This window comes from Lithobates pipiens, unplaced genomic scaffold, assembly GCF_037356315.1.
Source record: "Lithobates pipiens isolate NorthernLeopardFrog02 unplaced genomic scaffold, aLitPip1_a1.2 Scaffold_19, whole genome shotgun sequence".
Taxonomy (NCBI): domain Eukaryota; kingdom Metazoa; phylum Chordata; class Amphibia; order Anura; family Ranidae; genus Lithobates; species Lithobates pipiens.
In genome coordinates, this window is record NW_027507764.1 from 56,788,172 (window position 1) to 56,804,960 (window position 16,789).

The 16,789-nt window shown below is 46.5% G+C and overlaps 1 protein-coding gene across 1 annotated transcript in view; it reads right to left on the reverse strand.

Annotated features, from left to right (window-relative positions):
* LOC143995984 (putative acyl-CoA dehydrogenase 6) overlaps positions 1-16,789 on the reverse strand; it is a 179,638-nt gene that overhangs the window by 38,103 nt on the left and 124,746 nt on the right. The window contains exon 7 of the mRNA XM_077490774.1: positions 8,562-8,729. Coding sequence (XP_077346900.1) covers positions 8,562-8,729 — 168 coding nt within the window. The remainder of the gene's footprint in view (positions 1-8,561; positions 8,730-16,789) is intronic.

Sequence of the window (16,789 nt, forward strand, 5' to 3'; positions counted from 1 at the left end):
CAGCCGAGTCAGAGCTCCGTGTATCCATTCAGACACAGAGCCCTGGATCTGGCCCCTCCCCCTCTCTCCCCTGATCAGCTGACTGGCTTTGATTGACAGCCATGGGTGCCAATGGCGCTGCTGCTCTGTCTCAGCCAATAAGGAGGAGTGTACTGGATGGTTAAGGGGATCGTGGACATTGCTGGAGAGGGAAGGAGTTCAGGTAGGTAATTGGGGGGTGCTGGAGAAGCAGCTGCTCACAGAAGGTTTTATCTTAATGCATAGAATGCATTAAGATAAAAAACCTTTTGCCTTTACAAATCCTTTAACCTGAGCACACTTCAGTGCTGCACTCTTGGTCCTGCTATTCCAGGATAATTGATTCCCAGCATTTTTAGACCCATTTCCTGTTAGCCCGGGGTGTCAAGGACATGCCCTTTAGGAGTGTGTCACCAAGCAGCCCTGGACCTATAGGAGAATGATGCAGAGAAGTGGCCATGTTAGCAAAAAGGCATTCTACCCAACCTGGAATTGAACATTAGGGTGACCTATGTCCCCTGGTTCTCAATATAAGAAATCAAATCGCCATGTAAATCTGAACAGGGCAAATAAAATGTTTTTCATAATGACACAAATATCATAATTTAAGACAATTTTTTTACATTTTAAGATAATTCTTTGAAGAATATTTTTAAGAACATCGAGAAGTGGAGGAGCGCTCTGCCACTGCACATGACCTTTACCCATTATTTATTTATTTTTTTGCTTGATGCCTGTTGCCCTATGCCTGCTTCCTGCTGCCCGCTGCCTAGATGGGGTAAGTTCCGGACAAACTAGCAGACACAAATAAACCACCAGCCGCTACTTCTTTTGGGTTAACTATTCAGGTTTTTAATAAGTAGATAATATATTGGAAAGACAATCAGCGAAAAAACAGACCTCACGAACTAAGCACCTGAACATTTAAAGCCAAAATACCAAATCCTAGCAAATAAACATGATAAACAATAGTGCAGCACTAAAGCTCAAAAAATAACTACGCAAAAATGTAATATATATAGAAATATAAAAGTTCATAGCAAGCAGGACACATGAGAACCCAAAAAGTGTCAAAATGTGCATCTAAATTCTCTTGCTGCACTCCCTGCAACCTCTATAACACCCCCCTTTCCTCTTTCTGATCATAACCTTATCTGCTTAGCACTCTCCTTGTCTGCTGCCTTCAACACAGTTGACCCCCTGCTCCTCCTCAGTAAACTACACTCTCTTGGTCTCCGTGATTCTGCTTTATCCTGGTTCTCCTCCTACCTATCTCAACGCACTTTCAACTCCATCTCCTCCGCTCCTCTTTCTTTTTCTGTTGGGGTACTCCAAGGCTCCGTCCTTGGGCCCATCCTATTCTCGCTCTATACCTCTTCCCTGGGCCAGTTGATAACCTCCCATGGCTTCCAGTACCACCTCTACGCCGACGAAACCCAGATCTATGTCTCCACTCCTCAACTCACCCCCTCGATCTCCTCATGGATCTCAAACTTACTGAATGACATATCGGTATGGATTGTGTATGGACTGAGCTTGTTATATTTCCTCCTTTCCTTGCCCCACCCCCCATGACTTTACCAGGATCAACAGCACAACCATTGGTCCCACCACACATGCCAGGGTGCTGGGTGTAATGCTTCACTCCTTGATTATTTACCATCTTGACTACTGCAATTCTCTCCTTAATGACCTACCCTTTTGCAGGCTATCCTCCCTTCAGTTTATTATGAATGCTGTTGCTAAACTAATGCACCTCACTAGCCCATCATTGACTGCTGCTCCTCTCTGCCAAACCCTTGACTGGGTTCTCCTACCCCACCATATAAAATTCTAAATGCTAACCATAACATACAAGGCCATTCAGAACATCAACCCCATCTACATCACCAACCTCATCTGCAGATATCGCCCAAATTGTCCCCTCTGCTCCTCCCAGGACTTCCTGCTCTCTAGCTACCCTGTTACCTCCTCCCATGCTCGCCTTCAGGACTTTTCCAGAGCCTCTCCCATCCTCTGGAACTCCATGCTCCGGTATGTCCAATCAGCCCCTAACCTGTCCACCTTTAGGAGATCCCTGAAAACTCACTTGTTCAGGGAAGCCTATCCCACACCCACCTAACAACTGTCCCAGAGCCACCCCCACATCAAATCATTCCCCCGCATTCCCCCTTTCGTACCACCCCCCCCTCCCTTTGGAATGTAAGCACTACGAGCAGGGCCCTCCCGTCCCTTCTGTATTGAACTGTACTGTAATTGTACTGTCCCCCTCTACATTGTAAAGCACTGCGTAAACTTTTGGTGTTATATAAATCATGTATAATAATAATAACCTCCACCACAGATGATAATAGCAGTTCACCTCACTGCATGGACCCCTGAAATCAGGGGGAAATCGGGGGCGTGTTATACACCGATCCCCCGCTGTTGATACCACTTTCTGCCGTTCTCTGAGGCTTCCGTGTATTTTCCACCGCACTGGGCCATTCTCGGCTATCTTCGGCCATTCTCGGCCGTTCTCGACAGCTTCCAGAAAGCCAACGAGAACGGCCGAGTGTGGCCGCAAATAGCCAAGAACAGCCGAAAATAGCCAAAAGCCGCCGAGAATGGCCAAGAACTACCGGCGCCATTTTTAAACGGCAAATGACTGACAAGGCTGCAAATGACTGACAAGGCTGCAATGCAAGGCTGCAAATGACACTGATAAGGCTGCATTGATGGGCATTTAAATGTAAGTTTTTTTCCTTAAACTTCTCTCCTAAAAGTAGTTTTCTTTTAAATTCCCTCCTAAACTTGGGGTGCATGTTATACGCCGGCGCGTGTTATACGCCAATAATACGGTATGAGCGCGGCTTTTTTCTTTTGTTAGCAATATTTTTTTTATTTTTTTTTGCAAAAGTAGAGTAATGCCCCGTACACACGAACGGAATTTCCGTCGGAAAAATCTTGGAATTCCGCTCAAGCTTGCCTTGCATACACACGGTCACACAAAAGTTCTCTGAACTTTTGACCGTTAAGAACGTGGTGACTTACAACACTACGATGAGCCGAGAAAATTAAGTTCAATGCTTCTGAGCAAGCGTCGAATTATTTCCGAGCATGTGTAGGAATTTTGCGCGTCAGAATTGCTACAGCCGATCGGAATTTCCGATCAGAACTTTTTCCGTCGGAAAAATAGAGAACCTGCTCTCAAACTTTTTCTGGCGGAAATTCCACTAGCAAAAGTCCAATGGAGCATACACACAGTCGGAATTTTTGACCAAGAGCTCACATCCGACTTTTGCTGGTGGAATTTCCAATCGTGTGTACGCGGCATTACCCTTTAAGCATAAAGAACAACTTGAATATTCTGGACCATCAACGCTATCAGTCCTCTGCCTGCTACATGTGATACACTAGAATATGAGAGCTTTCATGAATAATCGTCACTTCTCGGTAGTGTGAAATTGCTCACTTCAGCTTCTCCGTCTCACATTTCTAAACAGCCAGTGAATCTTCTATGAAACTTCAGCTGAAGAGGGCAGAAATTACTTTAGTGCTCGATCAATGCACATTTAGAGCCTATTCACACTCTGTGTTGTACTGCATGGAAACACATTTCAAGTACAATCATTACTATGCGCCTAGTTCACAGCTCTGCATTGGAGCATAGCGAGTTCTTTAAAGAAAATAGGGCATATAGCATTTTGGTGCATTAACATGCATTAAGCAAGCCTACTGAAATGAATGCACAATAACACATGTATAATGCATTTGTGTGCCTTGGCTCTGTCTGTCACTATTTAAAAAAAAGACATCTGCAAAGAAAGCAATTAAAGAGGAACTGATCTCTGGAAGATACTGGCGACTGATACTGGATAGTCATCAGTATTGCCTGTGGTCTCCCTGCTGCTGTTCTTTTCCTATTAGGGCTGATTTACACTTGCTTTGACTTTAACACACATTAAAACACCTAACGCATCAAAATGCCCTTTTGATGCTTCTGTTATGCTTTTTTGAAGCTTTAACCGATTCCCGACTGGCCGCTGCAGTTAAACTGCGGCAGAATGGCTCCCCTGGGTGAGCTGTAGTAGCTGTACGTTGGACCTTTAAGACGCTGTAGGAGGTGGCTCGTGCCCCGGAGCCGATGCGAGTGCCTGACGGGCGCGATAGCTTGTGACAGAGCGAGGACCGGGATGTGTGTGTGTCTCTCAGGGAAGAGGAGAGAGATTGTGTGTTCATAATAGGTATGAACACCAATCTCTCTCCTCCCCTAGTCAATCCCATTCCCAACACAGTTAGAACACACCAAGGGAACACAGGCAGATCATCTGTTCTTAGTTATCAGGAACAGCGATCTGTCTCCTCCTCTAGCCAGTCCCATCCACCCACAGTTAGAAACACACATGAGGGAACACATTTAAACACCCAGATTGCTCCCTAGTGTTAACCCCTTCCCGTGACATTTATACAGTAATCAGTGCATTTTTATAGCGCTGATCGCCAATGGTCCCAAAAATGTGTCAAAAGTGTCCAATTTGTCCACCGCAATATCGCAGTCCTAATTAAAATCGCAGATCACCACCATTACTAGTAAAAAAATAATAAAAATGCCATAAATCTATCCCCTATTTTTTTCTCCTTCTCTCGTCCAGACCCCTCTCACCTTCCTGCTGCTCCTCGTTGCACACCAGATGTGACGTCTGCACCAGACATTTCCAGTTCGCTTCTTGGTTTCCCAGTGCATCCTGGGATATCTTATGCCTGCAATACCTCCAAAATAAAGCAAAGCTAACTCTGAATAAAAGTCCCTCTAAAGCTTCTGGTGCTGTAAGCAAGTGCTTTGATAGACTTCTAAGGAGGCTTTGGAGATGCTCTGAAGCACCAAGAAGGTGACATGGGGTATGATTTTTTTAGGTGAAGCAAAGCAAACACAGTGTGTGAACAGGACTGTAAGGTAACCATTTTATTTTGTGACAGGGGCTTTGATTGGTATTCAGAGTGCTTTAAAAAAGCATGTTCAATGCCATGTTTTGAAGTGTGAAGTTTTTTTCATGTCGTGTCCACCAAGAACAACAGTGAGTAAAACCATAGTGACAGCTCCAAATCTTACTCCAAATCTTGTGAGACTAGAAGTCAAGGCAGTAGTGTCTTAGATCTCACACTTGACTGATTGTAGACGATCACCTCTTAAAACAACCCATTCAGTTTTAAAGAGAAATGAAAGGCAAAACGTTTTTGTATAGATGCAAAAAAAAATGTAAATACCTTTTTTTCACCATCTGTTCTCAGCTGCATAAAAGCTCAGGGGAGGAGAAGCAGCATCACACTGAGCTTCCCAGTTTATGGCTGTGCAGCGGGGGCGTATCAGGACATATCTGATCATTGGAGGAGAGTACACTGCGTTCCTAGCATAGCTAGAGAAATGACCACGGTGTGTTCTCCTGCTTAGTGTTGTCAGTTTTTAATAGGAAAGCAGAGGGAGTGGCAGGAACATCAGGGATTTCACATAAAGGGAGCAATACAAAGAGAACAGGAGACTTTCTTATACAAGTACATGGTACAGCAGCCACATATCAGGAATTTAACATTTTGGGGTACGCTTTAATATATACAGTTATTTGTCTATAAGCACAGGAGTGCCTAGGCACCATCACAAGCCAAGAAGTACTTTGCTATTTTTCGGCAGGAAATCAGGACAGAAGGTAAATTTTAAGGACTTTCTTAGACGCACATGACGTTTCTAAATGTTCCTTATAACATAGCAAATCTTCTTTTTCTGAGTTAATTTCCTCTTTATTACTTACCTGTCCTGCTGCCCTACAGCTGAATTTGGTGAGGCTGAAGATCCAAGCTTGTTAGAAGATGTTCAGCAGTTGACACTTCTGGGAGTTTATGCTTTTCATTCTGCACTCTGTGGTTCCCTCTGTCAGAACCTACATCACAGTAGTGCCATGGGGCCAGCAGAATAAAATATGGAGTGCAGCGAGGGATAGCAGCATTCGGTACACTCAAAAGTGTGTTGGATGCTGAAGATCCCTTGGGAAAGCTTAGATCTTCAATGCAGCTGAGTTCACAGGCATGCCCAATGGAACAGGGAAACAGTGGGGTTTATTTACTAAGACTGGAGAGAGCTAAATTTGGTACAGCTATGCATGGTAGCCAATAAGCTTCTAACTTCAGCTTGTTCAATTAAACTTTGACCAAAAAAACTGGAAGCCAATTGGTTTGTATGCAGAGCTGCACCAGATTGTGCACTCTCCAATTTTAGTACATCAACCCCATTATATACTATCTTTCAGGGATGGCTCCTTTTTGCTGTTTTAAAATGGCAACAGACGACAACTTGGAAAAGATTCTATTCTACATTTCTCCCTCAATTTGCATAACGTGTTTAAAAAAAACATATAAATGCATGCAGTGGGGGCGTGCCTTCAGGGGTTGCAGGGGTCACAATTGTGACCCAGCCGCCGTGTATCCCTCGATAGGAGGAGTTGTGGGTGCGGCTGTATATAGAAAACCGATCTCTCCCTTTTCCACCTGACACTGCATGCCTGCGGAAGGGAGTGGAGGAGAAAACAAAGCAGCTGCAGGAGGAAAATGGACAGATTGATTCCTCTATATACAACCGCCTCTGCGGCTCCTTCTATTCAGCTTCCTTCCACTGGCCCCGTGTGCCCTCCAGACCCCGCCCCCTCCCCCCCCCCGTCCCCCAACAGCTTTGCTAGGTTCCCTCCCCCCTCCTCCACTGGCTGCTGTAGGACATCTGTCAGGATGGAGATTGGGTAAGGGGTCGGTAAATGACACATTTCCTTTTCTCAATGGAGAGTCAGTGATCCGTACCGATCACGGACTCTGTTCATTTATAACTGTGGCATGGTAAACTGCGTTGAACGGAAGCTTTGCGCAAAGCTTTTCCGGTCCATTCATTCTGTGCAGTTGAGGCTACAGAGATGGAGATTAAGGGATGTGTCTTCAATGTCCTTTTCTGGCTCAAAGGTGGAACATCAGAGGTCTGTTTAGACCCCTGATATCTCACCAAAGACCCACAACGAGGCTCCTAAAAAAAACTGTAATAAATACATAAAATAATAATAATAAAAAAAAAAGTATGTAGCGGCAACACTTTGGACAAGGTGTCTGCTATGTACAAATTTAGTTTTTTCTCAGAACAGTAAAAGGGGTTTTGAGGGCTGATTGTGCAGGTTCAACTTTGGCCTCAGTTTGGCTGTGTTAGAGTTCTGCCTGGTCATGTGTACAGTGAGGTGCACATGACAGGCCCAGAACCAGGCCTGGTTGGACGCTTTAGGTATCAGCGTTTCCCGGAGCCAATCAGTGGGTGCGTCTGGCCCTGCTGAGGAGTCTGGGGAAGGGTACTTAAGATGCTGAAGTCATGTGTTCAGGGTTCGTTTGTGAGCCCATAGCTGCCTGTTCCTGGATCTGGACCAGGGTAGCCCCGCGAAGGGTTCCGAACATGGGAGCGTGTGCCGCCTCGCAACATGGTCGGTTTGGCTAGCCCCATTAGACCCGCATGGTCTGGGGTAGGATCCATCTGTTCCCGAGTTTCGGAACCGGCTGGTCCGAGGCGCAGTAACTGAAGGAGGATTCAAGGTGTCCGGGTGTGCTCTCAACTTGGAGGGGCACCACAGCCCATGTAAGCGATCAGGGGAGGACTCTTCGGAGGAGAGCCAACAAGCTGGCATCCCAAGAAGTGCCTGGTTGCTGGGTTGTTAAGGACACTAATGAATCCACGCTTTTCCAGTACTGCCAAAGAGACAAAGAATGTTCCAGGTACTGAGGAAAGGTTCCTGTTCACTTTCGGTTGAACATTTATTAAACGTCAAAGACTTTGTAAGTTCCGGATCAAAGTGCTGACTGCCATAATCTCTGGCTAGAGATTTGTTCAGCCTTGAAGCACCCAGCTGCGAGTGGCTACTCTCTGGGTTGTATTAGAGACTTTCTGGTGATTAGCATTTCAAGGTGCCTGAATTTCGTCACCCCTGTCCTCTGTTCCCATACGAGACTGTTTGTTGGATGTTACCCCTGCAAATCAAAACCTTTCTGAAGGACTTTTATGGTGTCAGCATCTAAAGTTGTTGGGTACTAACCCTGGGAACCCCTAGACGTGAAAGAACAAGCCAAGCAGAGGTAACCGGTAAGCCCAAGAGTCAAGGCCGCCCTATCGAGGGTTATGGCCGCTACAGGTAAAAAAAATAACTACTGACACCGAAACGGAACTACCAGGGTCACAAAAGTTGCACTTGCAACCGGACCCTGGCACTCCACTACTGGGTTTGGAGGGAAGGGCCCTGGCCAGGGGTCAGGGGGACCTTTTGTGATTTCTTACACCAGGGCCCTGAAGGTTCTAGTTATGCCACTGGCATTTGAAATGCATATTACTGCATGCTTATAAGTGTGATAGAGATTTACATTTCTGCCCAGCTCCAAGAAAAAAACAATTTACACTTTGGACCTGAAGTGCGTTCTTTGATGAGCTCCAGAGTCCTGCCTGCTGCGCACAGGGAGTGCAGTAATAAGTAGATACGTTCAAGTCATTAACTTACCAGGTGTCTTCATAGGCAGACAAATAAGTGACTTATTTTTGTGTGACGGTCCAGTGCTGGTGTTGGTGAGGAGGCACATCCAGTCGGCTTGGCATCCATTTGTTATCCACATTTTGCTGCCATTAATAATGTATTCATCACCCTTTTTCACTGCTGTGGTCTTAATACCTGGAGATATGAGAAAGGGACAGTTAGAAAGGTTTCTTGCCTCCCTATAGGCTGATGTTAATATCAATTATGGGAATACTGCAACATTGTATTCTGACAGAGGGCACCCTTTGCTATCAGAATACACTGATCAGAGCTGCTGTTGATTGGTTACAGCCGCTGATCGAAAATGGTTTTCCAGCAGGTCTATTCAACAGAAGTTGTTCTAATGATTGGCTTCTGTGGAACAGGGGGGACTACACACAGATGGAAATTCACTCATTCCCTGCTGAACCGGACAAATTTTGATTTGCGCGCTATAGTGAAAGCATTCTTTGTTTTAATACCCTTTGCACTTGACTGAGGGTTCTCAGTGAAGACAAGCTTGCTTCAGCTAATTTCATTGTATGATGAACCAATTCCCATCTGTTGTACGTTTATAAACATCCTGGGATGGGAATACTGATATCTCAGTCATCACGGCAGCTGCAGCAATGATCGAGATGTCATCCTTTAAGGCCAGAAATTCGGGACACAAAATAAAAGTAATCGGAGTAGCTAATAAGGTGCTGGATTACTCCCGCTGCCATCACCTTTACCGGGTTCTCCCATGCGATCGGAGAGCCCGGTAAGGATGAGACGTGCGACACCTGGCTCTGGGCACACAGTGAGAGGAACAGATGATGTTCCTCCCCCTGTGTGATGTCAGAAACAGGAAGCGACAAGGTTTAGATCACTTCATATTTCTGTTCTTTGTTTACCTGCTTGTTAACGGCCAGTAAAGCAACCGATCAGACCAATCTGTATTTGATTGGCTGCATTGGAGGCCAGAGGAGAGATCCAACAGACTCCATATCTCTCCATAAAGAGGACCTTTCACAGCCCATGCTATTACAAGGGATGTTGTTCATTCCTTGCAATAGCAATAAAGTTGATAAAAAAAGTTACAGTGCTAAAAAATAAATAAAAAAAAATTGTTAAAAAAAAAGAAAGTAAAAAAATAAATAAAAAAAAATTAAAACAGATTTAAAGCGCGCCCCTCTACATTCCACGGACGGACACAATTTTAAAGCATGACATGCTGGTCCTGAGTCCTTTTAATAAATATCTCCAAACGTGACACAGACAGGACACCGGCAGGCTGCTAATAGTTGACGCGTTTTACACAAATACTGTGCGTAATCATAAGGTTATCGGGTACATTTAGAGAGATTTAAAAAAAGGACCAGTCAGAATGTGCAGCCATTTCTTCTTCAATTGCATATTTTACAAAGGTGGACCCATGTGTGGAGTCTATCAGGCAAATCCATCTCACCTGGAGCAGCGCATCTTCCATTTTCCATGTTTGGTATCCATGTAGTCAGCGTAACATCCACTTTTATATTGTACCAATTGGGTATTATATTGTGTCTTTGTGCATTAAAATTCATTAACCACTTGCTTACTGGGCACTTAAACCCCCCTCAGTCCCAGACCAATTTTCAGCTTTCAGCGCTGATGCACTTTGAATGACAATTGCGCGGGCATACAACACTGTACCCAAATGAAATTTTTATCATTTTTTTCCCACAAATAGAGCTTTCTTTTGGTGGTATTTAGTTGCAGCTCGGAGTTTTATTTTTTGCTAAACAAACAAAAAAAGATGCAAAAAAAAAAAAAAAAAAATCATGTTTTAATAGTTTGTTATAAAATTTTGCAAACGGGTCATTTTTCTCCTTCATTGAAGTGCGCTGATTAGGCGGCACTGATAGGCTGCATTGGTGGGCACTGATGGGCTGCATTGGTGGGCACTGATGGGCTGCATTGGTGGGCACTGATAGGCTGCACTTGTGGGCACTGATAGGCATAGTTAAGGCGGCACTAATAGGCACAGATAAGGCGGCACCGATGGGCACAGATAAGGCGGCACTGATGGGCAAAGATGGGCACAGATAAGATGGCACGGATGGGTGGCACGGATAAGTGGCATGGATGGGTGGCACGGATGGGCACTGATAGGTACCACAGATAGATGGGACTGATGGGCACTGATAGGTGGCACTGATAGGTGGCTCTGATAGGTGGCTCTGCTGGGCACTGATGGGCGGCACTGCTGGGCACAGATGGGCGGCACTGCTGGGCACTGATGGGCGGCACTGGGGTGCAGCACCTTTGAGGCAGATTGGGTGGCACTGTGGGTGGCACTGTGGGGTGGCACTGTGGGTGGCACTGTGGGCACTATGGGCACTGACGGGGGGCACTTACTTTTGCTTTTATTTTATTTCAGGATGGCACTGCGGGAGGCAGGTGGGCACAGGCAGGTGGCAGGTGGTCCCTTGTATTGATGGCCGTGATCGGGACTGATGTCCCGATCACGGCCGCCGGCGATCGGCTTTTTTTTTCTCTCCTCGCGCTGTCAGCGCGAGGAGGAATAATAGCCGATTACCGGCTCCGTTCTATCACATGATCAGCTGTCATTGGCTGACAGCTGATCACGTGATAAGGGGTCGGGATCGACCCCTTACACGGATCGGTGATCAGGCGAGTCTCACGGACTCGCCGATCACAGAGCGCGCCGCGCGCGCCCCTCAGGGGGCGCGCAGGCCGCTCGTAACCGGGACCACGTCAATAGACGTAGTCCCGGAAATGTAGGTCCGCGCTAATGCCGTCATTTGGCAATAGCGCGGATCTGTAGTGGTTAAAGTGTATTTTTTCCCCAAAATGTGTGCTTGCAAAAACCGCTGCGCAAATATCGTGTGACATAAAAATATGCAACGCCTCTCATTTTATTCTCTAGGGCCTCTGCTTAAAGTGGACCTTCAGTCATTTTTTTCAACTTTCCATCTATTAAATCTTCTGCCCTTGCTGTTTTAACTTTGGATAATAAATAGTCTTTTTTATTTCTGCCAGTAAAGGCTTATGGCATCCTGCAGGAAGGGAGGGGGGATGCCAGGAAGGGAGGGGGGGTGAATCATAAGAGGGCCAATGAGAACTGCAGGGCTGCAGAGCTGGAGGTGTGCCTTTGAGTGTGTGTAAATCCAGGAAGTGAACAGGCAGCAGCTTTAGCTGTCCACAGTTAAAATGGTTGCAGCCAGACTCAGTGGAGGGAGATTTTTGCAGCGTATTTGGCAAGTACAGAATCACAGTATATATAAAATAATATGTAAAGTAGTTGGAGGGAAGCTTCAGAATGGCAAAGATGTTTTTCTTACAAATTATGTGAGTAGACTGCAGTTGGACACTTTTACCCCCTTCCTGCCCAGGCCAATTTTTAGCTTTCAGCGCTCTCAATCTCTTTGAATGACAATTGCACGGTCATGTAAAACTGTACCCATATGACATTTTTATAATTTTTTCCACATAAATAGAGCTTTTGTCATGGTTATGCAGTGATCTTCCTGTGTTTGCTTACCTCCCCTCATGTGTTCAGACTAAGAGGCCAGCCACTTCCACCTGGTGGTTTTTATAACCTCTCCTCTAAGCATGGCTCCACCCCAGGCCCTATCAGGGAGCCCTATATTAACCTGTGCACTGCAAGCCATCAGTGCTGATCAACCATTGTGTATGCCTTTGTGTGTTAGCTTCCTGTTTCCTGCCGTGTGCTCTGCTACTGTTTTCCATTACTGACTTTGGCGTGTCTTGACTATCCCTGTTTGCCTGTGATCCTGACCTTTTGGCGTGTACCCGACTATTCTTCCTCACCATCCCTATCCTCCTGTTGCCTACTGTGGGTGTGTGCTGGGGGACCCTGGGGGTCGCGACCTGGAGCCAGTTGCAGCCAAGTCCATCCTCACCACCAGAGGCGCTGGTGAACACCTGCTGGCTCTTAGACTCCGCGCCCCAGGGAATCTTACGCTCTAACCCCAGTGGGATCTGTCCCCCGTCTGCAGCAGTCAGCCGTAGGGTCCACAACCTTGTGGTGCACTCCAGATCCCTACGGTGTGCATCTGTCACCTCGCCTCAAGGTGACCTGACAGCTTTCTTTTGGTGATAATTAAACACCGCTGGGTTTTTTATTTTTTGCTAATCAAACAAAACAAAAAAAAGAAAAATTTGAAAAAACAAAACAAAACAGTTTTAATAGGTAGTTATAAAATTTTGCAAACAGGTAATTTTTCTCCTTCATTAATGTGCCTTGATGAGGCTGCACTGCTAAGGTGGCACTGATGAGCACTGATGAGGTGGCAGTGGTGGGTACTGGTTAGGAGGCAATGATGAGGCTGCACTGATACGTGGCACCGATTGGCACTGATAGGCGGCATTGAAAGAGATCTGATAGGTGGCACTTAGAGGTGGCAATGATCGGTGGCACTGATGGGCACAGGTAGGTGGCACTGATAGACAGCACTGTTGATGCGGCACTGATTGGCAGCACTGGTGGGCAGGACTTATGAGTGGTGGCGGCCCCTGAGCTTGAGTCACTATCTTCTATACATTACCGTATTTATCGGCATATAACACACACCCCAAGTTTGGGAGGGAAGTTTAAGGAAAAAACTTACATTTAAAAGCCCATCAATGCAGCCTTATCAGTGTCCATCTGCAGCCTTGTCCAGTGTCATTGCAGCCTTGTCAGTGTAGCCTTGTCATTTGCAGCCTTGCCCCAGTGTCATTTGCAGCCTTGTCATTTGCAGTCTTGAAGTTTAAAAATGGCGTCACTGAGATAGAGTCCTGTGTATCTTGGCGGCTCTCGGGTCCTCTCAGCTCCTCTCGCAGTCCCGAGTGGAGCCAAGAGTAGCCGAGTGTACTCGGCTTGGCTCACAGTCACGCTCAGTCCCTGTGTTATGTCCATCATAGGACGGGACTGGGCGTGACTGTGAGCAGAGCCGGGCCTAGTACACTCGGCTATGTATCTCGGCGGGGCCCACGGGTCCCCCTATTGTGCAGGGCCCATGGGCTTGAGCCCAGTCAAGCCCAATGGTAAGTCCGGCCCTGCTGGTGGGCACTGATAGGTGGCACTGGTGGACACTGATTAGCAGTACTCATGGGCACTGGTAGGTGGCACTGGTGGACACTGATTAGCACTACTGATGGGCACTGATTAGTCGTACTTATGGGCACTGGTAGGTGGCACTGGTGGGCACTGGTCGAAACTGATTAGCAGTACTGATGGGCACTGCTTAGCAACAGTGGCTGTCACTGTGTGGGCCTAATGTCATGTTTTTATTATCAAATTCTGTTTATTGATTTTTGCAAAACATACAAAAACATTGGACGCGCCAATGGGCACATCCACAGGCCAACGGCCAGTACTAACTAACATCAACAACTAGCTAGTCTAACCGAACCCCCCACCCCCCTAACCCAGAGTCACAGCCCGACCGGCACCCTTGTACCATTCACACCTTCCCTCCCTTATACATTCAGTATTTTTAGAGGACTGGGGTTGGGGACTTTAAATGAAGGTATGGCCTGGTAAGGTCAATTCTTTCATCCCCTGGGACTTTAAATGAAATTGTGGCCTGGTAAGGTCACATATTTCCATCCCTATGCATATCAAGAGAGGAGAGCGAACAAATGGGTGGGACTTTGAACGAAGCACATGGTTACAATAGAATAGTTTGGTGATTATAATAGGGATTTATTGATTGCCAAAGTATACAGACAAGGTATGCGATGTACAAATACATTAAAATAGTACATGGGTAAAGCAATATATCTTAAAATAATACATCGGTAAAGCAATATATCTTAGTTATAACTTGAGTACACATATAGTGGCAAAACAATCGTATTCCAAATTACACCAAAAACGCATTTAGGGTAAAACCATAATACAAGGTAATGCCTTCAAAGCCTCGGGCCTCTTGGATCCTTATATGGGATATTAAAAGTTAGCTAGCGAAGCTATCTGGGTATAGACAAGTATCAGATTATATGGCAGCTCTATGCATTTCGTGGCTAGACGGCCACTCGTCAGGAGCCAGCACTTGATGTACTCAGGTTTGTGCGGTGGTGGTGTGGTGCCAAGTAACGTCAGCCATCTAACAGCATACCCCACCGGGAGCCGCGGCAGGCAATCAATCAAGGGGGGGCATCCCACGGGCCCCACTCAGGGCGGGCATGAAACCAAGGCGACTATCAGTGAAGTGGGAAAGTGACAATACCATAAGAGGTACATACATTCAGTGTCTGAATCCCACGATAAGTTAATAAATAACAGAGTACCCGTCAGGACATTTCCTCATATATTCCTATGTCATCAGCAGTTCACATTAGCAATTACCTCCTTTACCCCTAACCCGACCATTTCCCTACTTTATTATCCTACAGTGGTGCTGGAATTAAGCCAGGAGTGCCAGACCTTATCAAATTTCTTCATACATCCTCTGGCCTCATAGGTGCGTTTGTAATAAGGCAACATCGTGTTCACCAGGTTTTTCCAAAAGGAAACCGTCGGGGCCCTTGTTTTCTTCCAATGCAGAAGAATGGACTTTCTACCGTAAAACAGCAGGATACTCAGCATTGTTCGCATGGCCCTTGAAGGCACCACCTCATCAACCAGGCCAAACAGGCATACTCTAATAGTCTTAGGAATAGGTACTTGAATCAGTTCAAAGATGCACAAAGTTATGTCTTCCCAAAAATCCTGCACAAGTGCACAGTCCCAAAAAATATGGTTAGCATCTGCCGGGGAATGAGAGTATCTCCAGCATTCCGATGAGACGCTAGGAAAAATCTTGCCCAACCGGGCCGGAGTAAAGTAGCTTCTGTGCAAAAATTTGAACTGGATCAATCTGTCCCTAGCGGACACCAGATGTTGGAATGGCTTGACCCACAGGTCATCCCAGTCCTCCCCTCGGGCATCTGGGACCTCCGTTGCCCACCTCTCTCTACATTTTGCTATAGCCTGGGGTGTGATTTGGAACATCTCCCTGTAGGTCACTGAAAGGGGTTTGACCAGGTCCTCCCCCAGCAACAACCTCTCCAAAGCTGACGGCATAGACTCCGCCCTCAGCTCTCGAAACTGTGTCTGAAAGGCATGTCTAATTTGTAGATACCGGAACAAGTAACTATTTGGCAGGCCGTGCCTAGTTTGCAATTGGGGAAAGGTCTGCAGCTCCCCGTATCTAGTGATATCCCCTACGGTCTTGATACCTGTCACCACCCACAACATGGGATCCGGGAGGTTATAAAAATGCGGCAAGGTCGGGTTCATCCACAAGGGAGTGGAAGGGGACACCCCTCTAAAACTGGGACACGTTAATTTAACCGCCACACCCCACGCTCTGATAGTAGCCTTCATGGACAGCGTCAATGGTAACTCCGATTTGGTACCCCTAAACAGGGCGAATCGCAAACTGTCATACGCCCCCAGGTGAGCCGCCTCCAACACTGTAGCCGCATCCCCATCATCCACCGTCAACCACCGGCGTGCAAACACCAGCTGCCCGGCGAGATAGTACTTATGCCAATCGGGTAGAGCTAGGCCTCCCCTTTCCTTGGGTTCCTGCAGTACTTTAATTCCCACTCTGGGTGTCCCAGGGGCCCAAAGATACGATGAAATTATGCTGTCCAGTTTGCGGAAATAGGACCTCGGAACCCAAACCGGTGCGTGCCGAAGAAAATATAACACCACTGGGAGAAATTTCATCTTCAGCAAACTAATCCTTCCCATCAAAGACAACGGGAGTTTAATCCATGCCTGTGTTTTCTTCTTAAGAAACTGTATTAGGGGCAGTAAATTAAGGGTCACATAATCTTCCACCTTCGCTGTAACCTGTACTCCCAAGTATTTGAGGGACTCAACCCACTGCAATGCCATCCTGGGGTCTGCACTATCCTTTCCCGCCGCATCAATGGGTAAAATTGAGGACTTCCCCCAGTTTACCCTTAGCCTGGAAAACTGAGCAAAATGATCTATAATCCCCAAGGCCACTGTCAAAGATTCCCCAGGGTCATTTAGGAATAATAACATGTCGTCCGCGTACAATGCAAGAGTCTCATTAATTGTTCCCACTCTAATATGACCAATGTCACCCGAGGACCGCAATGCCACTGCTGATCTTGTGGTAAAGGGCCGGGATCTATAATCAGCCCCACAGTAATAAGAAGTCAGATCACAGAGCGTGCCGCCTGCACGGGAGGACATCCGTGTACAT